Raw genomic sequence first — 25,170 nt, forward strand, 5'->3', positions numbered from 1 at the left:
GATTAGAGTCGTTCTTGGTCTATTGTTATCTTATGGTATGGAGGCACTTCGAATTTCGAAGTAGCTACATACTTTTAATTTGAACTATCCGAGTTCAAACTAAAGAGAATTTCCGGCAAACAGTAAACAACAAACCTAAAATGAAAGCCATATTAAGAATTTGGTTATTTTAGTTTACGTTGTCATGTTTTTCACGAAGTGTTAAGTTATAATAAGAATAAAGAAAATGTAACAAAACAGAATAAAAACTACGAAAATCTAGTTTAAAGAAGAAAACACAAATTGATCTTATTTTAAATTTATTTAACAAAAATAAAACAATAAAATTTAATTAAGATAGATTTAAAATATTCAATGGAGTCGGAAATTTAAATTAAAATATTTCAAAAAAATTTTTTTAAATAGGAGGAAAACGCTCATTCTGTTCCGACTTTCGGGGTTTATTAAAATAATAATTTAAATAATTGCATCAATGTTACTGCATGTTGGTTTAGATTTGTTAACTATAAATGCACTGTACGCGGATTGAATTAGGCCTATATTACTGAAGAGGCCGAAGCATCGTTACTTTGGCAAAATGCATATAAATAACTTACAATTGTATAATGAAAGTGAGAATAAATAATTCCTTTCTTTTTATAAATGTGTTCATCGCTACTGAAGTCGGAATAGATTGAGAGTTTTCGTTGTATTTAAAAAAAGTAATAAAACAAATGAACAGACATATTTCGAGGCAAATGGCCCAAAGATTCGCACCCTGTAAAACCCCCAGTAACCTACAATGTTGTTTTCTGGGTGTTATGAATGTGACACTCGGAATGGCACAGTTTTATTGGTTAGGTAGACAGAATTAATGATTTTTGGTTTAAAAAAAAGATATTTTTTTTCATACGACATTCTATGAACAGTTTTAATTCCACCGTATGGAACTCTATCAATTTTTTTCGGTGTTCGGTAAAATCTTGGAAGTTTCGAATTGGAAATACTTAAGAGAGAGAATCGGAAAAACGATAGACACTCAATTATCTATCGATACAGCCACATGCTTGGATACCATCTTTCCCGATAAATCGGTTTACGACAACTATTCGATCTCGTAATATTTACAAGTCTTTACAATATCGAAAATTGCGATATGCTTTGTAAATACGAGTCTTTTTGTATTTGGTAACTTACGATACCAGGAGTTTATGAATCCGGGCCCTGAATGTGAGAATAATTCTTGCAAAGCTCCATTGAAGTTGCTCAAACTGTGTCGAAATGTACTGTATATGGAATAAACTAAAAAACTTTCTTCTTTATATTAGATGAGTTTTTATGTTTCAAAAATCATGTTATAATGACATGACTGAGTATCCACAGGTATCAATAACGTTTACAGAATAATTATATGTATATTTTCTCTCTCAAAAAATATTAAGGATTAATTTTTAAGAACATAACTTGCTATGTAATGAATTTAAAAAATTTAATTAATTCTACCTAGATATTAACCAAAAATTGACGATATAATTATTAAGCAGTGCGTTTAATATTCGCTACTTAAATAAAAAAAAATTTTAATTCTTTAAATGGGTGTATTTTTTTTAATACATTTAATAAAAATTTAAATATAGTAAATGAATTATCGAATATCTGAGCGTGGTATTTAACGTTTGTTTGTTTATTGAATAAGCAATACGAATAGGATTTACATCTAAGGAACTTTCTTAACAGATATTTAATACAGTCTACTCGATTATTGTAAAAGTAAATTTAACTTATTCGTTGCTTAATACTTTTGTCTGATGATAATTTTACAGATTTTTTAAGTTCGGCAGGTGTTTTCAAAAGTAACTTAATTACCGGTAGATCACAAACCAACATTTTTTTATGATTATAAACATTTACATTCTTTTGCCTGTCTGTCAACTTAAAATTCTACGATAATAAAGAATTACTGTGTACATTCACTTTTCGAAAAATTTTAGTTACAGTTCAGAAGTGTTCCAAACGTCATTTGTCGTTATTATTGAATCAGTATAGAAAAGCACGTTGTCAGACCTAACAGAATCAAATAATGGTGATCAGAAATTCTTTGCCTTTTTGTGAAATCATGTGACAACAGTAAGAAAAAAAAATGCTAAATGTTATTAATAAAATAATGTTTTCTATTAAGTAGTATTTATTTTTGTTTCATGTCAATATCTTAAAAACTATAATAAAAAATATTGAACTAATATTACATAATTAGTAATAAATTAATATATGTAAATCATACGCAGTCAAATTCATTAATTCACTTTCATATTTTATATTAGCCTGTTAGTCTATATTTAAAAGTTTCGAACATACAGTAAATCAGACTAAAACAACGTAATAACAATTTTCAAAGTACTATTTTAATTTGTAAATAAGTGTATTTGAGTTTCCATAATTTTAAAGTGAAAATTTTGTTTTATATATAACTTAATCGTTTTCCGATTAAAACATAATTTGGGAAATCTTACCCATATTAATTCATTTATTATGGCAATTTACTGATCATTATGTCTGATTTATTTGTCTAAGTTAGTAATGTTTATATATATGTAATTTACAACCTAAAACAAAAATGACAAAGCAAAATATTTTTCTCCTTTTTTTTTACAATATGCCGCACGGTAAATTATTAGCAATTGAGAGATTCCGTTACATAGTGCAAATTTCACCACATGGTGTTATTTTTAACACTAGCAAAATAAATCAACTAGCGATTAACGATACATCTGTGAAATAGCAACATACTGTTAATGATGTTCGGCAGTGCTTGTATGGGGATATAAAACAAAAAATAATTACTTGCGTTATTTTCCAAAATGACATCGTCCAACAGTATTTACCAGACCAGAACGGTTCAGGTCCTGGTCTGGTAAATACTGTTGGCCACCATGGATCGTGGAAACATTTCGCAGCCTATTGCAACGAAAGAGCGTGACGATTCTAATTCGTTGGCGCGGACACTTAGGATCCGTTAATAATTATATAATGAACTATTCCGTCGGCGGAAAAAGTGTAAATTAGTGATGTAACGAATAGTATATTCGGCCTCAGCCGAATACCGAATATTCGGCTAGGAGCGTGGCCGAATGGCCGAATATTCGGTCAAACTATTCGGCTTGATTAACGCACGTATGAAAATTGGCGTGCAAATCGCATTATGGCAAGGATCGCGAATCCTGCTTTCTATTGGCCCGCTGTCACTACGATTTTTTCTTCCAGTAGGTCTAAATTATTTAAATTAATTAATTAAATTATAATTATTAAAGTTAATATGAGATGGAGCCTAACGTCTACCTCTAGTGCCAAATTGGTTTATAATTTATGTAATAGCCGTAAATAGCCCGATATGATTCGGCAGTTGTTGGTATTTAGATGTAAGTTATTTTATTTGCAATCGATCTTTTTAACTCTAATTAAACACTAAAATTTTGTTTTTACTACGTATTTTTAGACTGAATAGTACCCTAAGGATATACTCTAGTGGGGACATATGGTCTAGTTTCTCCCCAGTTGTGGAACAGTTCAAATATATTATTAGGGGTATTTATTTGTGAAGTTTTGTGATATTTTGTTGCTATTGTTTTTGTCAATATTTTTAAAATTAACATGATTTCAAATGTTATCTTTTGCATATAATGAGAAATGCTCATTCTTTGCTTTATATATAAAATAAATTATATATTAGTTACTAATCTTCTAGAAATAGATAAATAATTCTTTCATTAAATACGATAAGTTTCAATAAAACGTTTCGTAAATCATTTTAAAATATCGTAAAAAATATTTAAAATATACGCAAATTCGAATATAACATAATTAACTAAACAATAACATTAATGCCCGATACATTCTAACCTACACGCCATCAATGCCATAAGATATCGGGCTAGATAAAGGCTATAATATTATTTAATTACGAAATAATTTAATACTAGAGTTAGATGCTATTTCTTATTAACTTTAATAATTATAGTTTAATGTTCAGCATTAATAAAAGTTACCAAAATGATTACTTTACTGTGTAACCGAATATTCGTTACATCACTAGTGTAAATAGAAAATGGTCTTCAGAGTAAAACTTTTTCGAAAATTGTAATTTTCGCAGAATAAAAATGTTTTCGAACAAGCACGTATTTTATTATTTTTCAAGGCGTTAATTCTTTGTAATTAAGATAATTTTATCAAAAAGTTTTATGAATTTTTTTTAATAAAAACAATACTTTTCATAAGTTTTTCGAAATTAAGCCGAAAACGAAATATGCATATTTATTCAATGACGTTCATTTTTTAAAATTATGTATACAATAGCGCGTATGGCTGTGCTCTACTAAAAGGTCTTCAAACGTACTGTCGCGTACGTTTGAAGACCTTTTGCGTAAGCGGAAATAAAAAAATGGATGGTCCAGCGGTTAACTTTAAAAATGTCTCCTCAAGAATTATGAATTTACTTTCTCTCAGAAAAGCTCTTTCTTTATATTAATGATATTTATCATTAATGCAGAAAGATTTTCTTAAACTGCTTGTTCTGCTCAATGATTGTTGTGCAATTTAAAACATTGTCTTGATTTCTGAAAATATAGGAATGGGTAAAATTAAACATCTTAATTTGTAAAAAAAAGAAGAAAAAAAATAGTGATTAAAAATCATTTATACTCGTATTTTGTTAAAATACCTAATAAACAGTTACTGCAATCTTACTAAATATTGTCATCAAGATATCATTTTTGACCATAGGGAAATTAATGTATCAGTATTACCATTATTTTTTTTTTTTTAACTCCCGCCCTGTGGGCACTAAGAGGGCCTCTACTTGCAAGCCCATTATGGGTTCAACCAGGCCCACAATGGGGCGGCCGGCAGACGAGGGACGGGGCCCGTCGTATCTGGACGGACCACTGAATTATTAAAGATAATTTATATTAATATACAAATACAAAATTTATCTTAGAAATTTTTGGTGATTGTCGCTAATTTACTTAAACCGTCCTTAATTAATCTCAAGGTTAAATACGCTATAACCTACCGAATTATCCCAGCGCGTTGCACATTTGTAAATTTTTTATTAAAACTACTGGCTAAATTAACCACCGATTTTGGGCGGTTAAAATTTATTCTTTAGATTAGCAAAGAAACAAAAATGGCTGAACAGCTTCCATTTCGATGTGGGAAATTGTTTAGACTAGGATAAACTACGTTTAAATAATACCGGAATATTTTTTTAAAGATCAAATCTTATAATGTCGTATAGCGATTTTAAGTTTTAAGATTTTTAAATTGAAAGCAATTCTATGATTCTGCATTAATCAAACAGTTGTTTGACGACCGGATGGCTAAGCAGTCAAGATGGCAGGATCGAATCGAAAAATCCCCAGGAATTTTTTTGGGGTGGTCCGTCTGGATATGTCGGTCCCCGTCCCTGTCCACCCGGCCGCCCCATTGCGGGCCTGGCCGAACCCATAATGAGCTTGCTAATGGAGGCCTTCTTAGTGCCTACAGGACAGAGAGTTTAAAAAATACAGTTGAGACTAGACATATAGCAGCTTTTAGATCAGGTATAGACAAACTAAGACCCGTGAGATTTTGTCTCCTGCTCACAATCATACGATATGATTTGATTATGTCATTTAAAATTTCTGTGAAGACAGGACTAGCACCAAAACCCAGCAGCAAAACACATGGCAATGCACATAATACACAATATTTCTATTCCTAAAGTGCAGATTTATTTGATCGCATTGCAAAAAATTAAGCATTACGTAATGCTCAGACTTGAACAGATATTTTAGGCCTACTATTCGTTATAATATAATGAATCGGTATAAACTACAAGTATTAAACCGGATATTGAAGTAAACGTTGTTAAATAGTTTCTACTATCGTATTAAATTATTACGTTTGTTTTAATTTTATTAAGTTGATTTTGTAGAACAATAATTTAGTTTTCTCATTTTTTCAAAACCGCTCAGCAACGTATACTGTTTTTCTTAGTATGCGCATAAATGGGGTTTTGCGTATAAATTGGAAAATACTTCAGAATATTACTTTTAGATATATATATATTATTTTTTACAATTTCTGTTGTAATACAAATTTAATTCGATGTGCGAAAAGGTAGGCGAACTCGCGAAATTCAACTATAGGACTAGGCTTACATCAAGCATATGTTTTGACGCAAAAATATGGAAGCGTATAAATTTCGAGTCGTTAGTTTCTAATTTTATTGTATATAGTCAGCATACAACTAACAAATTTATGTAGTCATGAACGTAAGAACGAATATGCGTGTAATGATATCTTTTTACTAATTTTTTTTCGTCAGATAACATTATTGATTTATAAGGATAAGAGAAAATGGCTTTTAAATATGTCGTTGATCTTCATAATGTGTACTAATGAAAACACAACGTTTAGTATTCACATAAGTGAAATTGTAAAATAATGAGAAATTATGAGCAGTGATGGACAAAATGTTCTTAATTATTATAATTGAATCAAATGACTCAAAGGATTCGATCATTTGATTCATTTTGGTTTTTGAAACAGATGATTTATTGATTTAATGACTTGAAACTAACTAGAAAATAAAATATAAATATAAGAATCGAAGTTTTAAAATGGCTTCTTAAATAACAATCGAAACTTTTGTGGAAATCTGAGAATCGAGTCTATGAGCATTGTGCTCATAGACTCGATTCTCAGATTACCATACTACCGAAATTTAAATATCTTTAAAATTTAAGTTTAAATTTCGTATATAGTGAAATTCTGGTTTTTTTTTTTTTTTTTAATTGAAAAAGATCTTCGAAAATAATAAGGTTACATATAGGTCTATCGTTGTGATTTAGTAACATTAGAATAACATTTTTTTAATTTTTGTTGTAGAGAAAGTTAAAATCCCGGGATATTAGTCCAGTTCTGGGATTTTCAGATCAATAACAACAGTCGAGTCCCAGGATACCAGGATTTCGATTTATCTGGAAAGAAACTAGCTCGTACCACAATTTCGTGCGGATAACCCGCGACATCGTATATCCTGCAGAAAACTCCAGAACGAAAATACAGTAAAACTCGTATACCCCGCGCCTCCGGGGTGGTCGTTGGAAGTAAGATAATTACCAGTAGGCACTTCAGAACATACCATGTTAGGCATTAAAATATTTTTTCAGTTTCATTTTTAACAAATTATTCTAGATATACATAAATAACCAAGTCCAAATATTCTATTAATTCCGGGTTATTTGGACTCTGAAATGTACGTTTTGGCACGAAAACATTTTCCTGTTAATTCATGTTCATCATTTGACAACATTAATGTTACTTAAGTTAAAGTCGCTGTTATTATACAATCGATGTGTAACACAGTCGTTTCGCTACTTTTATGGGAAATGCTGTTTATTATTTATTAAAATTGTTAATTAGAAAAAATATATAACTAATTAAAAATTATCTTTTTAGAATCGCTGAATTATTAAGATTTAAAATAAGACGTTTTATTTAATAAAAGGACGAATTATTTTTATATCTGCAATCGTAGGACTATATGACTTCCAAAAGGAGGGGAAAAACTCCGTTATTTTTAATTAAAATATTAAATCATTAATATACCATTTAACAGATTTAATAATTTATTACAAAAATGTAAATTTATAAAATTTGTCCCTTAACAATTTTCCCGAATTTTATATTATTAAACTGGTAGAAAATGTAAAGAAAAATAAGCTACGGTATTTTGTTACACAATCGACGTTATTAAAACGAAAAATGATAAACGGCACCATTTAAATTATAATTTTTTGCACTTTGTTTTCGTTTTCAGACTAATTTATTAACACCTGCCCTTAAACAGTGTGTGAAGGGTAATTGTGAGGAGTTTCGAAAGAATTAAAATATTTCGAAAACAAATTTTATTGATATTAAATCGTTTTCTCAAGTTTATAATTTTGCCTAACGCAGCGTTTTTCAAGTCGCAAAATATTTTAAATTTTGAATGTGCCGATTGATACAATACTAGGGTATCGTTTATTCAGTTTGGTGTCTATTTGTAGTTACACCTAGCTGTTATAACATTGACATTACATAATGTTGATGTCAAATTAATGGAGAATGTTTTTCTTGCACTGAAACGTACTAGATCCTTATTCGGACAAGTTTGGCCAACTATTAGAACTCAATCATCTGCTTTTTGAGGGTGCTTTCTACGTGTCCTCTGTGTTTGGCATTTGTCTGCCTTTCCCCCATGATTTCCAATATCAATCGAAAAGATTGATATTGGACACTTTGTTTTAAAAATAATTTTTTTTTTTTGACTACACTGAGAATCTGCCTAAGTTATTTTTCTGGTATTTCTGTCTGGCATGGAAGGTGAGGACACCGGTAATTTTGATAATTGTTCTGCAAGAGATAGTAGATCATAATGAGCAACAAAGATTTTTTCCAGATTAAGCAAAATAGCAGAAATTATAATTCTTCTGGGACTGCATAATATAACTAAACACCTACTCAAAAACCTTTAAACCATGGACAGCACTGGCCACCTACAAGGAACAATCATGCACAGCGCTGGCCACCTACGTGTTAGCCACCCCACAACAGGTCAAAGCAGAATGGGACCAAACACAGCTTTTACAAGTAGTTTGAGACATTAGGCACTGCTGCTACGCAGAAGCATGGCAGATATGTAAAGCTACGGTACATATCTGCCATGCTACGGCATAAAGGTTGCTCCGTCAACTTCAGGGACTCCGCTAAAGTTTTTGCAGCTTGGCGTTCAAGTTTACTTTAATATATGCCCTCTCTTGTTTTACTATATACTTTGGAACCCGTAGTATAACGGCGGATGTTATCCCGATCCCGATGTCTTACCAGTATTTTATTTTATTTTTTTAAACTTTATTTTTTATTTTATTTTTATTTTGTTTTTCCAGTACTTTATGTATTTTATGCGCATATGTTTTAACTTTAGCTATGTTTTATGATGACGCATGTGATTTTGCTACAGATTAATGTTTAAAAACGTTCTAAAGCTTGTTCCATTTGTATTCGTACTACGTTTTAATTTTACATTGTTCTTTTCTTTAGAAAGGTCCTTGAATAAGACCGAAAACGTTCGAAATGTTAAAGTTTGGCTGCACTATTTAAAGGTTTTTGAATAGGTGTTTAGCAGAAATTATGGTTATGCCATATACTGTATATCAATGCTAGAAAAGAGAGGGTCTTAATCATTATAAAGAAAAGCAAAACTGACACCAGAAATTCTTTGCAGAATGATGGAATGTTGTCTTCTCTGATTACTTGTAAGCAGTGTTCCCTCTAATTTTTCATATAGCTGCGTGGTGCCAAAATGCACCTGAGCAAAAAATTTTCAGACTAGAAATGCAATACATGTTCGTAGTAACTTTTTTGCTTAGAATAACTCATACTATCATCTCCCTAAAAGTTACTTGGATCATCATGAATGTTTTGTATGTAGATGTCCTGCACAGAAAGTAAAAGCACCTGCACAACCCCATAGAAATCTGTATGTGGCTGCACATTTGCACAGCTTAGAAGGAATGTTGTAAGTTGTAATGTTATAAGTTGGTTATCAGGAAATACTAAATGGTATGTAATTTATGGCTGATTCTGATCTTTGAAGAAAGCTAAGGATGCCACTATAAGTTAGAATGACTACTATTGTAAAAAGTAGACTTTTTTAAATCAAACTGTACTTGGACTGTTGCATATACCTTTAAATGTACTGTACATGTATTGTAACTTTAATTTAGTCTGAATAAAAAGTTGGACAATGTTCTATACCAGTGGTTCCCCGACTGTTTCCACAACCCCATTTGAACATTAACAAATTTTTGCAACTCCACAACAACTCTATACATACAAATTTTATTGAATAAATTCTATTTAAATTTTACATTTTTAATGTTTTACAAGAAAACATTAAAAACATAAATAATTTTCTTTGGTTGTTACTTTTAAAATAAAATTTCATTAGATAAATTTTTATTTCACTATAAATTTGAAAATTATCATTTTGAATTGCCTGCATTTTTGACAAAGCTCATAAAATCAAAGTCAGTTTTTGAGAGTTGTCTTCATTTTTATTTCAATAAGAAATTTTTTGAGATAGTTGGATGATTTTCTTTCAAAAAATGCAATAGCTCTTTTATTTTACTTTACATTGGATGATTTGTTTTCAAATGTCTAACTCTTTAAACATGAGATTGGCCAACATTGCCTTAATCCATTTGAGATGAAATTGGCCAAAGGGAAAGTTGTTTGATTGGTTTTGCCACACAAATTCCCCTCATAGCCTGAGGGATAAAAACAGTTCATCTCCAGATACATAGAAGAAATTTCAAACCTTTGCTTCTTGAAAAAGTTTGTTAAAGATTATACAAAATGATAGAATGTGCACCATTAACTTTCTTATATGGAAATCCATATTTTAAAAATTCTGCAACATATTTTCTTTTTCTTACAATTATTGTTTTTTTTTTTTTTTTTTTGGTAATTTGTTTATATATATAAAGAAATCCACTAATCCTAATTAAGCATTTATATTTTTCTTTGCCTGTCAAAGAAAACCAAACAAAAATTCTTCAAAAGTGTTGTGTATATTTTTTTATATACACAACACATTTGAAGATTTTTTAAGCAGAAGAATAATGTTTACAAAAAAGTGTTTAATGCATTAAAAAAAATCAGGACCCCGGTTGGGGTCTCAACACTATATTGGAAATTGCTTTTCTATAGTTTATGGTATTGTTATAATGAGTGAAATGATCAAAAGTACTAAAGGAATGTGAAAGATCACTCATATTTTTTATTTTACAATTTCTGTACACCTCATATTCGCATAAAATGTAAGGTGTATAATTCAATTGACATTGTCAAAACTTTGGTTGTCAACTTTTCTCAAAATCACAGGTTACAAAATAACAGCTCTGTTTTATTAATAATTAATATAACATAATTTTTCTAAAGATAGGCAATTAGGTTTCTATCTTATACTAACATTAATTAGTAATTACAATAATTTTGTTTAATTTTTATTTAATAATTATTGAACTTAATTCAAAATAATAATGAATGAAACTGAAACTAAAAGGTAACTTTTTGCTTTGTTTTTTAAACTCTAATTAATGTATTTCTACATTAAACTAACATTTATATAAAATTTAAGATAATAAATAACTTTCAATTCCAACATACATTAGCAAAGACAATAGCTTTCTACTTTCTATTTCAAAAGCTATTGTCTTTGTTAATGCCTGCTGACTGAAGGTGTACTATATTGAAATTTTTCTGTATGTAATAATAAATGTCCAATTTCATTGAGATTATAGTACAAATATTTATACAAAATATTTAAAAAGATAAAACAGTTTAATTGTGTATTTTCTTATAGGAAATTGAAATAATGAAAAGAAAATTAGATGAACAGCAACAGGTACAAACTACAAGTCAAAAAGTAGAAGATAAATTGAAAGTAAGTAAAATTGTGCAATAAATTTATACATGTATTTACAATTACTACATATGGTTTATATATATATATAATTTATAACTTCCATAAAATAATTCCTTAGCTTTATATCTGTCTCTAGGAAATAATTACTTAATGTATATAAAACTATTAAAAAAATAAAGAATAGTGTTATGCAGTTTAAATTTGTTTATTTATTAATCAATTATAATCTAATTTTTAATTATATGAATTAATAACAGATGGATTTGTCTAATAAATTAACATAAGTATTGATAGACCAGAATTGTTGAAAAATCATCAATCATTCTTTAGTGTAAATTTGTTAGGAACGAGACTACATGTGAATCTGTGCATAGTATATTGAGATAAAGCTTTCTTTTACCACAAAATATAATAAATCAATTGATGACTTTAGCATAGAAGGTAATTATTAAATTTAACTACAGTGGAACCTCGATTAATGAACTTAATCTGTTCCATGACTCTGTTCATTAACCAAAGCAATTTTTCCCATAGAAATTAATGCAAATACAATTTATCTGTTCTAGCCTCCGGAACTTTTGTAATTTTATTTGTAAAATGAGTTTTCTTTGATGAAAATATAGGAAAATGTAGTACCTATTATTACAGCAACAAATATGTATTTAATAAAATAGTGCTGTACATGCCTTCATTTGTTGTAGTTGGCAACAGAGGAGTGGAGAGGTATGGAGCATAATGCTTGAAAGGGGAATCCCCTTCCATAAAAATATCAGGTAGCACTGTATTGGGAGATTCTTCAAGTCGAGATCTCTTTTGATGACGAACAAGAAAGTGGTCTAAAGTTGATTGTCTTAATCTTTTAATCAAAATTTTTCGAAAATGGAATTTCTCAATAAATTCCTGCATATCATTTCATTTTCTGCAAATTTCCTTGATCTCAGCACTGGTGATTTCTTCCCTAACCTTCTCTTCCTCTGACGAATACTCTACTTGTAAGACTTTCAGCTGTTCTTCTTGCAAGGCAACCAGCACTTCTGTGGTTAGTTCATTTTGATGTTCATTTATCTACTCCTCCACATCTGCATCATCTACCTCTAATTTTGGCACAAAAACCATTATCCGAGACAAAATTTTTGCAAAGTAAAAGTTCATTAACCAATTTGGTCATTAACCAGGGCATTTGTTAACCGAGTTTCCACTGTATTTTATAATCAGCTATAATTTAATTTTTGTTTTATTTACTTTAAATCAGGTGTCCACAAACTTTTTGACCCTCTTCAAGAATTCCTTGATCTTTTATCAACTTCCCTCTCATCTTTAGATAATACAGTTTATTAATGATAGGTGAAATCTAGTGAGATAGTATTTGCCACACATCATTTTTGTCCTGGCTCAAGTCTTGTTTGTTACTTTATTCTATGCTTGGACAACCTAAAAATAAAGAAATGTTTTTGTGAATTGTTATCACTACAACAGTTAAGGATTAATTACTAGTGGCAGTTTAAGAATTAAAAATCATTGACTAATGTTTGTACACCATTACTTAGTCAGGAAATAGCTGAGTAAATAATTGTTTTGGATATTTTAATACAAACATTACAGATAAATATTCATGAATGAAGCCAAGTTTTTCACATAGTTCAAGAGCATTGAAGATGGCCTGTTTCGTAGCCAGACAAAACCCACTATTATCTGTGTCTTGTGAATACCAAAATGATGTAGTGATCATCACAAGAATAAGAAAACACTTTTGTCTGTCATTGGAAAAATGAGTCATTATGTACCCATTTTGGGATATCCTGTTCTAAAGCAATAGATTTATTAAATATCCTAAAGCATTTAGACACACACATTAACATCATTAAAAATAGAAAGTTAAATTATCACTCTTTAATATAAAAAGATTTAAACTTTAGATATGCAATATAATTACTGTTACCTTTAATGCAAAAATTCGATGACATTTCATAAAATTCAATTATAAAATTTTCAGTAGAATAATAATGATTATCTATTTTTATTACTCATTACATTCATCATTCAAAAAGTTTTCTAATGAACATGATAATCAGAATATACATGAGATGTATGTGAATAATGTTCAATTTCTAAATTTTTATTATTATTGATTAATAAAAAATCAAAAATATGTATCTATTAAAGCAAATGTTAAAACTCTGGAGTATTAAGCATAGTTAGCAATTGATATACTTATAATGATTGTGTTGTTTAATGAAAAGCAAAAACATGCAAGGTCCAAAAATGTTAACAAGAAATAAATCTTGGGGGATACTATAGATTACTATCTATGGAATTTCGGGACTTTGAGTATATATCTGAACTGAGGGAACTGAGATGAGTTCAACGATACCCTACTTTTGGACCAGAGACGAAAAATAAAAAAGTTATCATACTTTTTTCCGGCGATCGTGCGATAATTGGGAGTCGCGTCGCTCTCTTCGCTAAGTCGGCCTCGCTATCACGATCGGGAGTGCGTCGCTTGCCGTTAAAATTGCCTTTAGTAGACGTTTCCCCCTTTTTTTTTACTTTGTTCAATAATTACCATGAATCAATAATTAGTGACGTTTAGCACATGGCGGCCTGCCGGCGGCTCCCCTCTGGGAGGTCAGTCAAGAGCACGAACAGTCAGAACGGCTGCCACATTCGCTGCCATAAGTAACATTAACCGAAATGGCGATTGCGCGATGATCGGAAGTCGCGTCACTCTCTCCGCTCTTGTATCGCGTGTTTAACCCTACTGGAGATGACCATAGTCCGACGTCATGGTTTGCAGACTTTACCGCAAGATGGCAGTACTAGCAACTATGGTGCCATCTTTGTGAGAGCATTAAAAAAGTATGGTAAGTGAAAAAGTGTGATAACTTTTTTATTTTTCGTCTCCGGTCCAAAAATAGGGTACCGTTGAACTCATCTCGGTCCCCTGAGTTCCAATATATAATCAAAGTCCTGAAATTCCATAGGGGGTAATCTATAATACACCCAAATCTTGTACCAGAATTTGTTAAAAGAATCAAAACTTTAATAAACTAAAAATGCCAGTACTAGACTGACTACAAATGAAAATATATTACAACAAAAACCATTATTAGAAAGCTTATGTTACAACAATAAAAATTGATTATTAGTAAAACTTAGTTATTTCAAAATTTCAAACACTTAACCTGGTTAGGGAAGAATCTAGAAGAAAACCTGTAATCAGCACCATGACTTATAATTCAATTCCACAGCAAACACTGACCAGCTGATGGAGCAGTTCTCTGGGAACTACAGGAACTTAAGCCGTCCTTATTGAAGAAAACAAAAATTATTTATCTGAACTCCTAAACATTGTTTTTAAAAACGTTTATGATGGCAAATATGATTTATCAGATTGTCTTCAGTATAATTATTTTGAACATAAATGGTACTTATAATTATTCAAATATTTTTAATTTTTGAGTGCTCCTTTGGATCCTCCTTGATCTGCTATTGCCAACAGGTGAAGGTTAGCTTGCTGTGTCTTTGACAATGTTCTTTCATACATTGCTGATTTGCATATTGCACATACAAGAAATAAGGTTTGCTTAATTTGTTTTTCTACTAACATTCACTTAGAAAATTACTTAATACTTATTCCTACATTTATAAATGTGATTAACCTGTTTAAAAAATGAATAGAATTGCATTCCACTAACTAAAATCCTATTGAAATTATACAAATGAAGCTCTAGTTGGAAAGTGTTGAGATAACAGTTAAGATTTAACAAAGCTACACAACTCAAAATAAGTGACACAAAATGGAAAATAAATAAATATAAGTAAAAAATTTTCTCATGTTACTTCACAAACACCAGTAATGTATGCAGTTATCAAGCTAATGTTGATAACTGCATATATTATTGGTGTTAGTCCCTTCATATATGTGTAGTACTGTTTACACTGAAATTACATTATTATTAAAATAAAATATATACTTATGTTTTATCATTAATGTTTTTAATCAACATTATTATTGTAAAAATACTTTCTACAATTGGTTCTTTGGGAAAATACTAATAGTAATGTATAAATATCTGCAGTAATTCATTATAATAGGTTATTACAAAAAATTAGATTTTTAAATTATTTTTTAATGAAATAATCAAAACAGCAAGTCCCAAGTAGTCTCAGATACTTTTGAGTTTCCTGGCTCATCATTTGAGATTAGTTATTTTTCATGCTTTTTATGAACAGCATCTTAAATGAATGCCTTTCATGCCTAATAATACTCTCTGTTCTGTCAACTTGCCTGAATAGGATATTTTTAATTGAATCAAAGCTTTTGGAAACTATATAAAATAGAAAGTTATTTCATACAATTAGCCAGTATAATTTTAATTATTTCTTTTTTCTGTTAAGTAACATATTGTTAAATTTAAAAATCAAATCTAATATTAAAGAAGAAATGCAAAGAAAATATTGGAAATGTAGTCTGAAATAATAAACTTAGTTTATTTGCAAAGGAAAGAGTGTAAGTCAGAAAAACAAAAAAAAAACTAATTTAATGAAATATTTTTGTTCTAAAACAAATTTCAGATTTCTAAATAAATTTAGTAAACTTTGATTAATTTTCTAATTATATAACTTTCCTTCAGTGAACATTTATTTTTTTTGCATAGTGATTTGTTAAGTAACAAGTGTGCATGGTTCATTTCTTTTCTCCAGTTTTCTAATGCTACAGAAAAGTTGTTGAAAATCCTTAAAAAATATATTTCTTCTGATTATTTATTTTTAATTAAAATAAATCAGTAAATATAATCATTAAGTTGAATTTGTGCATTACACTTCTGTACTATATAATTTTTCATACTATGTTTATTAGCTTTAAAAAATTTAAATGAAGTTTATTTTAGTTTTAAACATAATTTTATAACAAATTTTTGTTTTATGATCAATATATACAATGTAATTATATACATTAATCGTAAAAATATGTAATTAAAATAAAGCATCTTTGAAAAGTAAATAGTTAACTGTTAACAAATTAGAAAAATTATTATTCGTTGCTTAAATATAAAGAAAAGAGAATTTTTTTCTCGGCTTAAGTTATAAAATTAATGAATATTTAAAATGTTGTAAGAGGCTTACATATTATGTTTTTTCAGTGTAATTTGGTTATTTTTTAGATTTATTCTAAGATATTTAAGTGTTATGTACAGGCATACCCCAGGTTATGTACTGTACATAATGTATTCCATCAATTAGTAGTTGTATTGTAAATGGTTGTGTCATAAATTACCATTTTCCACACTTTTTTTTTTATTTAAAGAAAGTTTTGTTTTGAGGAATGCCCAATGTTAAATTGTGTGGACAAGGAAAGAAGAGATAGCTCTGTTAATATTTCTAGACATCAGAGGTGCATTTGACAATGCATGTGGCCCTCAATTTTTAAAACTTTTCAGAGATACCAAAGTACCACAGAATATTTTCTACTTGCTCAAGGATTTTTAAAAAAAATAGAGCAGCTTTGTTAAAAAAAAATTGTGAAATTTATTCAAAATTATATGAACGAAAATTTTTCATAAAAATAATGCATTCCTGTCCTGAAGTTAGTTTACAGTAAATTGTTTGAAATATGATTGTCATTTTAAATTATCTTGAAAGCTGTAAAATTTGGATTTTTTATTTAATTTCATCATTATCTAGAATTTTGTAAAATTAATCATTTGTCTCTTTAGAATTAAATTTCACTTTTAATCATTCTGCTCTTTGATATTGACAGAGGATTTATTCATTAGTATAATTTCTATGTTGAAGAAGTTGGTCATGCTTAAAAATATTTACTTAATGAATTTTTTTTTATTTTATTTTTTAAAGGCTTTGTTAGCTGATAATGAAGGGTTAAGGACAAGTGTTACAAGACTCCAAGAACAGCTAGATGGAACTAAATCGACCAATCGAGCTAAAAAAGGTGCTTTGGAACAGCTGAATCAACGACTCGCACAAAAGATCCAAGAATTAAAAGAAATTCAGCAAGAAATTGCTACATTGCTCAATTCCTGATATATTAGTCCTTGCATCCGCTGCCTGCAATATGGCTGACACTTGGATCACCTTTGCAGCCGGCCAGTCCACATGGGAGTGAAAAATGACTTGCTCCTACATGTCACCCACAGAATTAATAAAACCCAAAACATTTTAAAATAAGAAAAAGTAGAATTGTAAGATTCTGGACACTTCAACTTCTTGCCTCTTAATGGTCATCATTCATTTTTTATCCACATCAGACAAAGCAAGTGATGTAATGTGTTCCTTTTAAGTAATAATTTTGCAACAGTATGTTTGCCCTATTCATAAAAATGGACCAACTACAAGAAAGCCATAAATATCAGAAATGAATAACTCCCAATTTTGCTTACAACATGGTGCTGGCTGCCAATGGAGAGTCCTAATCTTCACCAATTTAGTATTAAAAAATGTTTGTATGATTTGTGTATTTTATATACTGTTATAGTTAGCACTAACTGATGCAGTATAATCACCTCTCTTCCCTAATATTTGCATTCACATTTCTGATAAACCAAATAGCATCATTGTTAGTTTGACAGCAATGGTCAAGCCTTGATTCTAGTACTGCCATTCAGAGGCCAGCAGGCTCAAGTGTCTGTTATGCCATTACTTTTTTTCTGTCTCTCTTTCATTGTATATTCCTCTCTTTAGTATTTCTGCAAAAAAAGCAAATAGTTTAAAAATTCAGCATTTATCTGTATTCCAGCCATAAAGATATCTTTGATGTTTTTGATATTCTTAACTTATAGAAGAAAAGAGTGAATAAGGTGTATAGTTTTATCTAATTTCAATAATTAGAAGATGCTTACTGGACTTTTTATTTTATTATTATTATTATAATTATAATTATTATATTTTTTTAATCAATGAAGAAGTCCAGCAAAGTTCAGATTCTCTAAAATGTGTGCAATACTCAGTTCCCAGATAATGCATTAAAATATGAAGGAAAAAACCAAGATATTTGAAATGCTGGGACCAGATTTTTTCCTGTTTGTTTCTTGTTGTTGTTGTTATATTATTATTATTTTTTTTTAATGGCTGCTCTTTTATGTTCTCTGTAAAAATAATTGTCAAAGTTGGAATCTTTGGCAAGCAAAGGCAGCTTTTGTTTGAAGATTTAATTTTAAATTATCAGGTAAAAATCCAGTGCAGCTTCATTATTTGAAGAAAAAAAAAAGGAAAAAAGATGTTCTGGAATATTCAATCAAAACTATTGTCTTTTGTTATAGAATCTCTTATTGTAATTATTGAGGTTGTATTTTATTATTATTTTATTATTGAACTGAATTCAATGATGTTAAATAAGATTAACTTTTATATGTACAATACATATAACAGACATCACCCTATATAAAGTATATATATAGACATATATATATATATCTATAACTATGTATATGTATATATATACACAGTGTATACATAGATATAAAAAATACATGCAAAAAAAAACTATAATAGAATAAACTATGTTTCAGATTAGGTTGTGGGATGACTTGTGGGATGCATCAGAATGTTTTGAAAGTTGGTTGTATTGTTACAATTGGTAAATCTGTTACTTCGTGGTTGTTTTTGATAACTAGCTAGCTAAATCTTTATGATGATCATAAATATGCATGAACATGTAGGAATATCAAATACTCAAGACTCTTTGAGTTCAAACTATTTATTACGCAAAGAAAAATGTCAGGAATTGGATTCATTGGTGATATTTCTTTGTTACTACAGTGCCTTTATTAATTCCACTCTTTTTCTTATCAAAATATATTATGAAAGATATGGCAAAAGAGTGTTTTTCCTTTCAGGGGCAATAAAGAGGCATTAGTTGTCATTGGTTAAATTTATCATCTTACTTTTAACCAGAAGTTAATGGGTGAACTTCTAAAAGAATTGATCAGACAACCATTATTATGATTTATCTATTCAAAACCTATTATTTTCAGCAATTAAAATGCAAAAGGCAGAGAACAGCCGCCATTAAGTCTGTTGGAACAGTCTTGTCAGTTAAAAGAATTGTTTTGTGTTAGAATTACTTGGAGATGCCAAAAGAGCACTGTAAAAACCAAATCAATGTTTGCATGTTCTTAACTGTTTTATGGGTGATTTTTTCCAGAACAATTGAGTCAATAAAAAATTAATTTGTAGTGTCTGAAATTGTCATGATTTATTTATTCGTTCATTTGTTTACTACAGCAGAAATAGTTATAGGTTGCAACTTGTTAGACACTAGAGGAAAAATGATTTTTCCGCATTTTTAATATAATTTGAGTATTCAGAATTTCTCTTATTAAAATTAAGTTTTCAAAATAAAATAGATTTAAAAATTTCTCTGATTCAAATATAAAACTTTTATTCATTTTCATTTCCAACTATTCATTACTGATTGTCACATTTAAATACATAATAATTATTTTTATTTCTAAATCCTGCAAAATGAAATTTTTAATAATAATTAAAATAATTTTTAATTAATTTAAAGAATTAAAATTTATTTTTAAAAAAATTATACAAGAGAAAAGAAAAATATTAAAACTTTTGTAAACTGTTGTTTTAAATGTTTAATAAATCAATAAATTTTTCATTAATAATGATTTATATACTGTACATAACTACTTATTAATTACTAATTAAAAATGTAAGTAAATAATACAAATTTCAGTTGAGTTGGAAAGAATCCAGATAAAACATTAATAATTGGGATAAGAAATTTTTGCTTTTTTTTTAAACTTCAGAATAAAGAAGAACTTTATGAAATAGCGAACTATTATGCAGTTTAAGAAATATGGAATAATGGGATTTCAATATAGCATTTGGTCTCTTGAAATGTAAGTAAACATTTACTAAGAATGTCTTCAGTATTCAAATTTTATTGTTAGTGAGATTGCATCTATTATTAATTTCTTTTTAATAAAAATGTCAAATTTTCAGAACAAATTCTAGATTTTATTGACATTATTTGTTACTTATAATATGCGTTTTTCTACGATTCCTCACAAATATTTTCCACAAAATTTTTACTAACTTAAGAGACATTTATTTAAATAAAATTGTATTCGTAATGGTATCATTTTCAACAATATTTATCCTTCTGTTTTATTTTCTAATAAAGAAACTTCAATAATGCTTTGTACCCATTCTTCCTAACCAAATTTTGTAGATATTAGTACATAATATTTTTTTTGTTTGCGAATAAGAGTATCTAACGTGGGTTTATGACTTTTTAACCCGAACAATCCGCTCGTAAAGTCTTTATTCGAATGGACATATAGAATATATAAGGACGTTCTTTGCACGTACACGAAATTTATAGAGCGCATTAAGTTGAGTAGAAAAGGGAAATATTACGTAGTCACGAATTTATATACCTAACAAATACTTAAATGTTGGAGAGGATCGTTTCTGACTACTCGAGTATGGAAGCTGATGGTCGCCTTACGATTTATAATAAAATGAATATTGATACTTCGAAGGGCAGTTCGTTGTTCTCTTGTCTCTTCTAGATCATTAATACGTAAATTGTTATATGTCACATTATTTAAGTAGCCGTGAAGAGCACTTTGCAGTGTTCATTTGTAAATTAGTCGAAATTTATCTCCTAAACCATATTTGTGGATGACTTTTCTATTAAAATGCATTTATTTTCATTACATTAGTTGGATTTCGAGCGTAATTAATGCTAAAAAGTGACTGTTGGCGATTAACGATCAAAAAATATACTCAAATTATCAAAAATTTTATACAAGTTAAGTTTTTAAACGATAAAAATTGATATTTTACTGTAATCTCTCTGTAAAAGAGAAAAGATTTCGCGACATTTTGTTAAATCATTGAGCTGCAATTTGAAAAGTTGTACACCTATAAATTCCCACTATCGTTGGTCCGTTTGTCTGTCTGTCTTATTGTTTGTCAAGTATACTTTCTCACGAAATGCGATGCAAACGAATTAAAATTATCTCGACATTTTAGATTTATTTCTATTCTCATTTGCATAATTACTAGTGGTAGGAACCGAGCGTCTTTATTTTTTGGGAGTTATGGTGTCGTGGCAAACGTCAAACAAAAAAGTAAGATTGATGTTTTTATACGAAAAGATAGCGACTCCGGAATTTACTTCGGGCTAGAAAGAATAATGTCAGTATACTATTGTCTTCATGAAATGCAAAGTAAAGCAGTTCGAAAAAAACAATGCTCTTTATAAAAACACAATTCTATACCAGGCAATAGAGCCTAAGGTAAATTATTAAATGATTCTTTCGATGATTAACGACCCGGCCATGGCAGAAACTAGATAATTTATTTTACATTAACAGAAAAATAAGGTCGTATTCTTGAAAATAGTTTCGAAGTCTATCTCCTATATAAATATTAATTTATGTAGAAAGAAAATTTGTGTCAATAGCTAAAAAGCTCAAAAATTTTATCTGTGTAACGAACAAACCGACACCAGGAATATGTGTCAAAATACTAAGATAGCTCCGGGAGTTCCTTCGCTTCTGTGTACAGAATACCCGGATTTAAGTGGAATATATGTACACGTCGAGGACAGCTACCGAGGGACTATCATCTCTCCAGCACGTTGAAATAAATTGAAGCCGTCGATCGATTTTCTTCCTCTTTTTATAAAAATAATAAAGAAAAACGTGAATCATTAACCAACTTCTATAATAATTTTATTACAGATGTAAAAAACAATCCCTTTTTATTAGTCAAAAACTAGTTACTTAAGAGAATTCAATTAACAAAATCGCCCTTTATTATTTCTGGAATTTTAATATAAAAGACGATTTGTTTATTTTTGAACATCAAAATCTTAATTACGCAAAAACATTTCCATTTATTCTTACAAAAATATAAAGATTGACAACATATATAAAGATTGCTCAACATATAAGAAAACACGGTTTCAAGAATACCTAAAAATATAAAGAATTAAATTGTGTCGAAACTAAAATTTATTTTTAAATGATCTGGATGTGATAATCCAGTCGAGCATTATCCACCTTCTCTATTTCTCACGGATGCTATATAAACTATCTTGTAATTAATTAAACTAATTCAGAAATAAGATCTCCGTTGTCACTTCTCTGCCAAGACCGACATTTTGACAATTTCAAGAAGAAGCTTTAAACGTAGAAGGTGTAAGTAAACAGCCGTGTTACCTCTATTATTTAAATAGACGTTTCTAATATTAAAAAAGCAATTCGGTAACGAAAGAAGAAACAACTTTTCTCCATTATTTTATTGAGCGAGATAATAGATTTTAGCGATTTTTTTTTCTTTCTTTCTTTTTCCTTCTTTAATTCTTTAGGAATTCTGCAGAAGTTTTCATTTTTATCCAGAGCTTTTTACTCTCTACATTTTATAAATACCGAAGATTTCTTTAATTCTCTTTTTAATCCGTTTGACCGATGTCTTTAAAACTCGAAAATACTTTCATTTTACAGAATAGTGTAGAAGAAAAGAGAAACTTTATTTATTTTATTTTATTTTCAATAATTTATCAAAGGCAGAACTTGTCTTCCTTTATGCACTTTTCTATAGAGTTGTTCGTTAATTATTCTTTTCGCGGAAGAAAGCAAAGGAAGAAGAAGAAGAAAAATCTCGTAGAACATTTAGTTACTCTCAATTTATATTTTGTCGCATACTGAATTATAATCTCGTTATTTACCTTCTCGCCTCCGACTCATTAATACGTGTGTAGCAAAGTGGCTGACGTGATGGGGAAATTCTATCCATTACGCTTACAAGAGTGAATAGCACATTGTAGATGTTAAAGATTATAGATCGAATTTTGAACATGTTCCAATTAACTTTAAAGGATTGTCTCCATTTGAATATAGAAGAGAACATTGTCTACGTTATTTGACGGATAATAGCCAGTGGATAAATATAGCACAAAACGTCCGGTTTGCATGTAAAATGAGAAATTTCGAACCGTAAGACATTGCGAAAATTATCCAGATATTTGTGTATATATATATATATAATTTCCGCCTTCGTCTACAGTTTAAATTCTGAAAGAACCGAGATTTAATTCAATTAAGTTCGGACGCATTCATTTATGTTACAACGAAACAAAATTAACGATTAAACCGTGTTTTATATCATTTAAACCGCTCCTAAAATGGCGTAATTGAATATTTGCCAACTCGATTAATCGGAAGAGCGAAAAAAAAATGACTAATTTATAGAGCTAATTTTGTTTTAATCTGAAAAATGGCGAAGATCCGAGAAAACTTAAGGGTTATTTATCATTTTTTATGACCTAGTTATTATGGTTTGATAGGATTTATCCGTTGATCGATCGACCGGAAGAGGATTTACTGAGAAATTCCATTTTGATGCACGAATATCGAGTTCGATTGTTGCCGCAACTTCGAAACATTTGACCGTGAAAGATCGCTCTTGTTCGCCGAATTTACACAAAATCCTCCTTTACATCATCTTAAGACATTCGTCTTCTACTAGAACAATGCATTTATCATCACCGCAAGTTTTTGTTTTATTTTAGAAACATTGTTTCTGTCCATCACTTTTATTTCGTATACAGAAACGTACTCTAAATGCCAAAAAAAAGGAATTTTTAATACGATTAAATTAATTGAACACGGACTAAACGTAGCTTTATTTATTTTAATTGAAGATAATCTATAATTTTACTTCTATGGATTATTAATTTTTCAATTTATAATTTTAAAAAATAGTCGTTTTTTCCACTTTTTCTCCCGAGATTTGCATAATATTCGACTTTTGTGATATTCTCTAATGGAAGAATTTAAAGCGTTTAAAAGCTTTCGGCAGAAAAGGAATAGAAAATGACTGCAGACTTAAATTCTCTTCTTTTTTTCGATATTATTTATTTATTGTTTAGAAGAATTTTTCGAAGAAGTCTTCGGAGACGGGTTTCTACGGATTAACGTAAGGAAAACTTTATATTAACATAAAAAAGAAAAAAAAAGATATATCTATAATGTTTGGGAGATTATACTTTTTTGATGTTTGGTACGGAAACATCAAAAATATTTTAAATAAAAATTTATCGGAAGCGAGCGAAGGATCTCTAGAGTATACGTTTTATCGATTATATGTTGGAAGTACATCCAATGAATAGAAGATCCCCATATCCCTTTACAGCTTCGATCTGTACACAAGTTCTGTCGTTATTGACGGATGGTAAATAAACTTTACACTGCACTTCTTTCCTCCGTTGTCAATAGGGAGTGGCGACACGACATCCATCATAACCCGAGACTGACGGCGAAAAATATCCCCGTTTATTGGAGCGAATACATTCTAAAGCTACGTCACGGATGGAATTGTGACGTCTCCAATTTAAAAGAAAAAAAAAAAGACAAGTTTTGCTACTATACTTTCCTTTGTTTCTGGTCGTCGTTGTCGAAACGTTGCTTACAAGAAATACCACTGGGGAAAAATAAGCCGGGATTCGGGTGCGTGGCCAACTTCCATCCGCTATAAAGTAAGGATTGTCCCAATGCTATCTTAAAAACTTTACTGCTAACCACAATATCGGCCATCTTTTCCCCACCCATCTAAGAGTCGTTTCCATTTCCGAATAATGTCCGCGCAAGAAACTGTTTCCTTCTCGTTGGGGCTAGAAAATTTGGCATTTTCCG

At 29.5% G+C, this 25,170-nt stretch overlaps 1 protein-coding gene across 7 annotated transcripts in view; it reads left to right on the forward strand.

The window, feature by feature from the left end:
* Positions 1-19,690, forward strand: part of LOC136970808 (homer protein homolog 2-like) — a 248,638-nt gene extending 228,948 nt beyond the window's left edge. For all 7 annotated transcript variants that reach the window (XM_067265275.1, XM_067265273.1, XM_067265278.1 and 4 more), the window contains 2 exons: positions 11,426-11,506; positions 17,345-19,690. In XM_067265275.1, coding sequence (XP_067121376.1) covers positions 11,426-11,506; positions 17,345-17,530 — 267 coding nt within the window. In that variant the 3' untranslated portion in view covers positions 17,531-19,690. The remainder of the gene's footprint in view (positions 1-11,425; positions 11,507-17,344) is intronic.
* The last annotated feature ends 5,480 nt before the right edge of the window (positions 19,691-25,170 follow it).

Source organism: Centruroides vittatus, unplaced genomic scaffold (genome assembly GCF_030686945.1).
Source record: "Centruroides vittatus isolate TY-2023 unplaced genomic scaffold, ASM3068694v2 contig_2190, whole genome shotgun sequence".
Taxonomy (NCBI): domain Eukaryota; kingdom Metazoa; phylum Arthropoda; class Arachnida; order Scorpiones; family Buthidae; genus Centruroides; species Centruroides vittatus.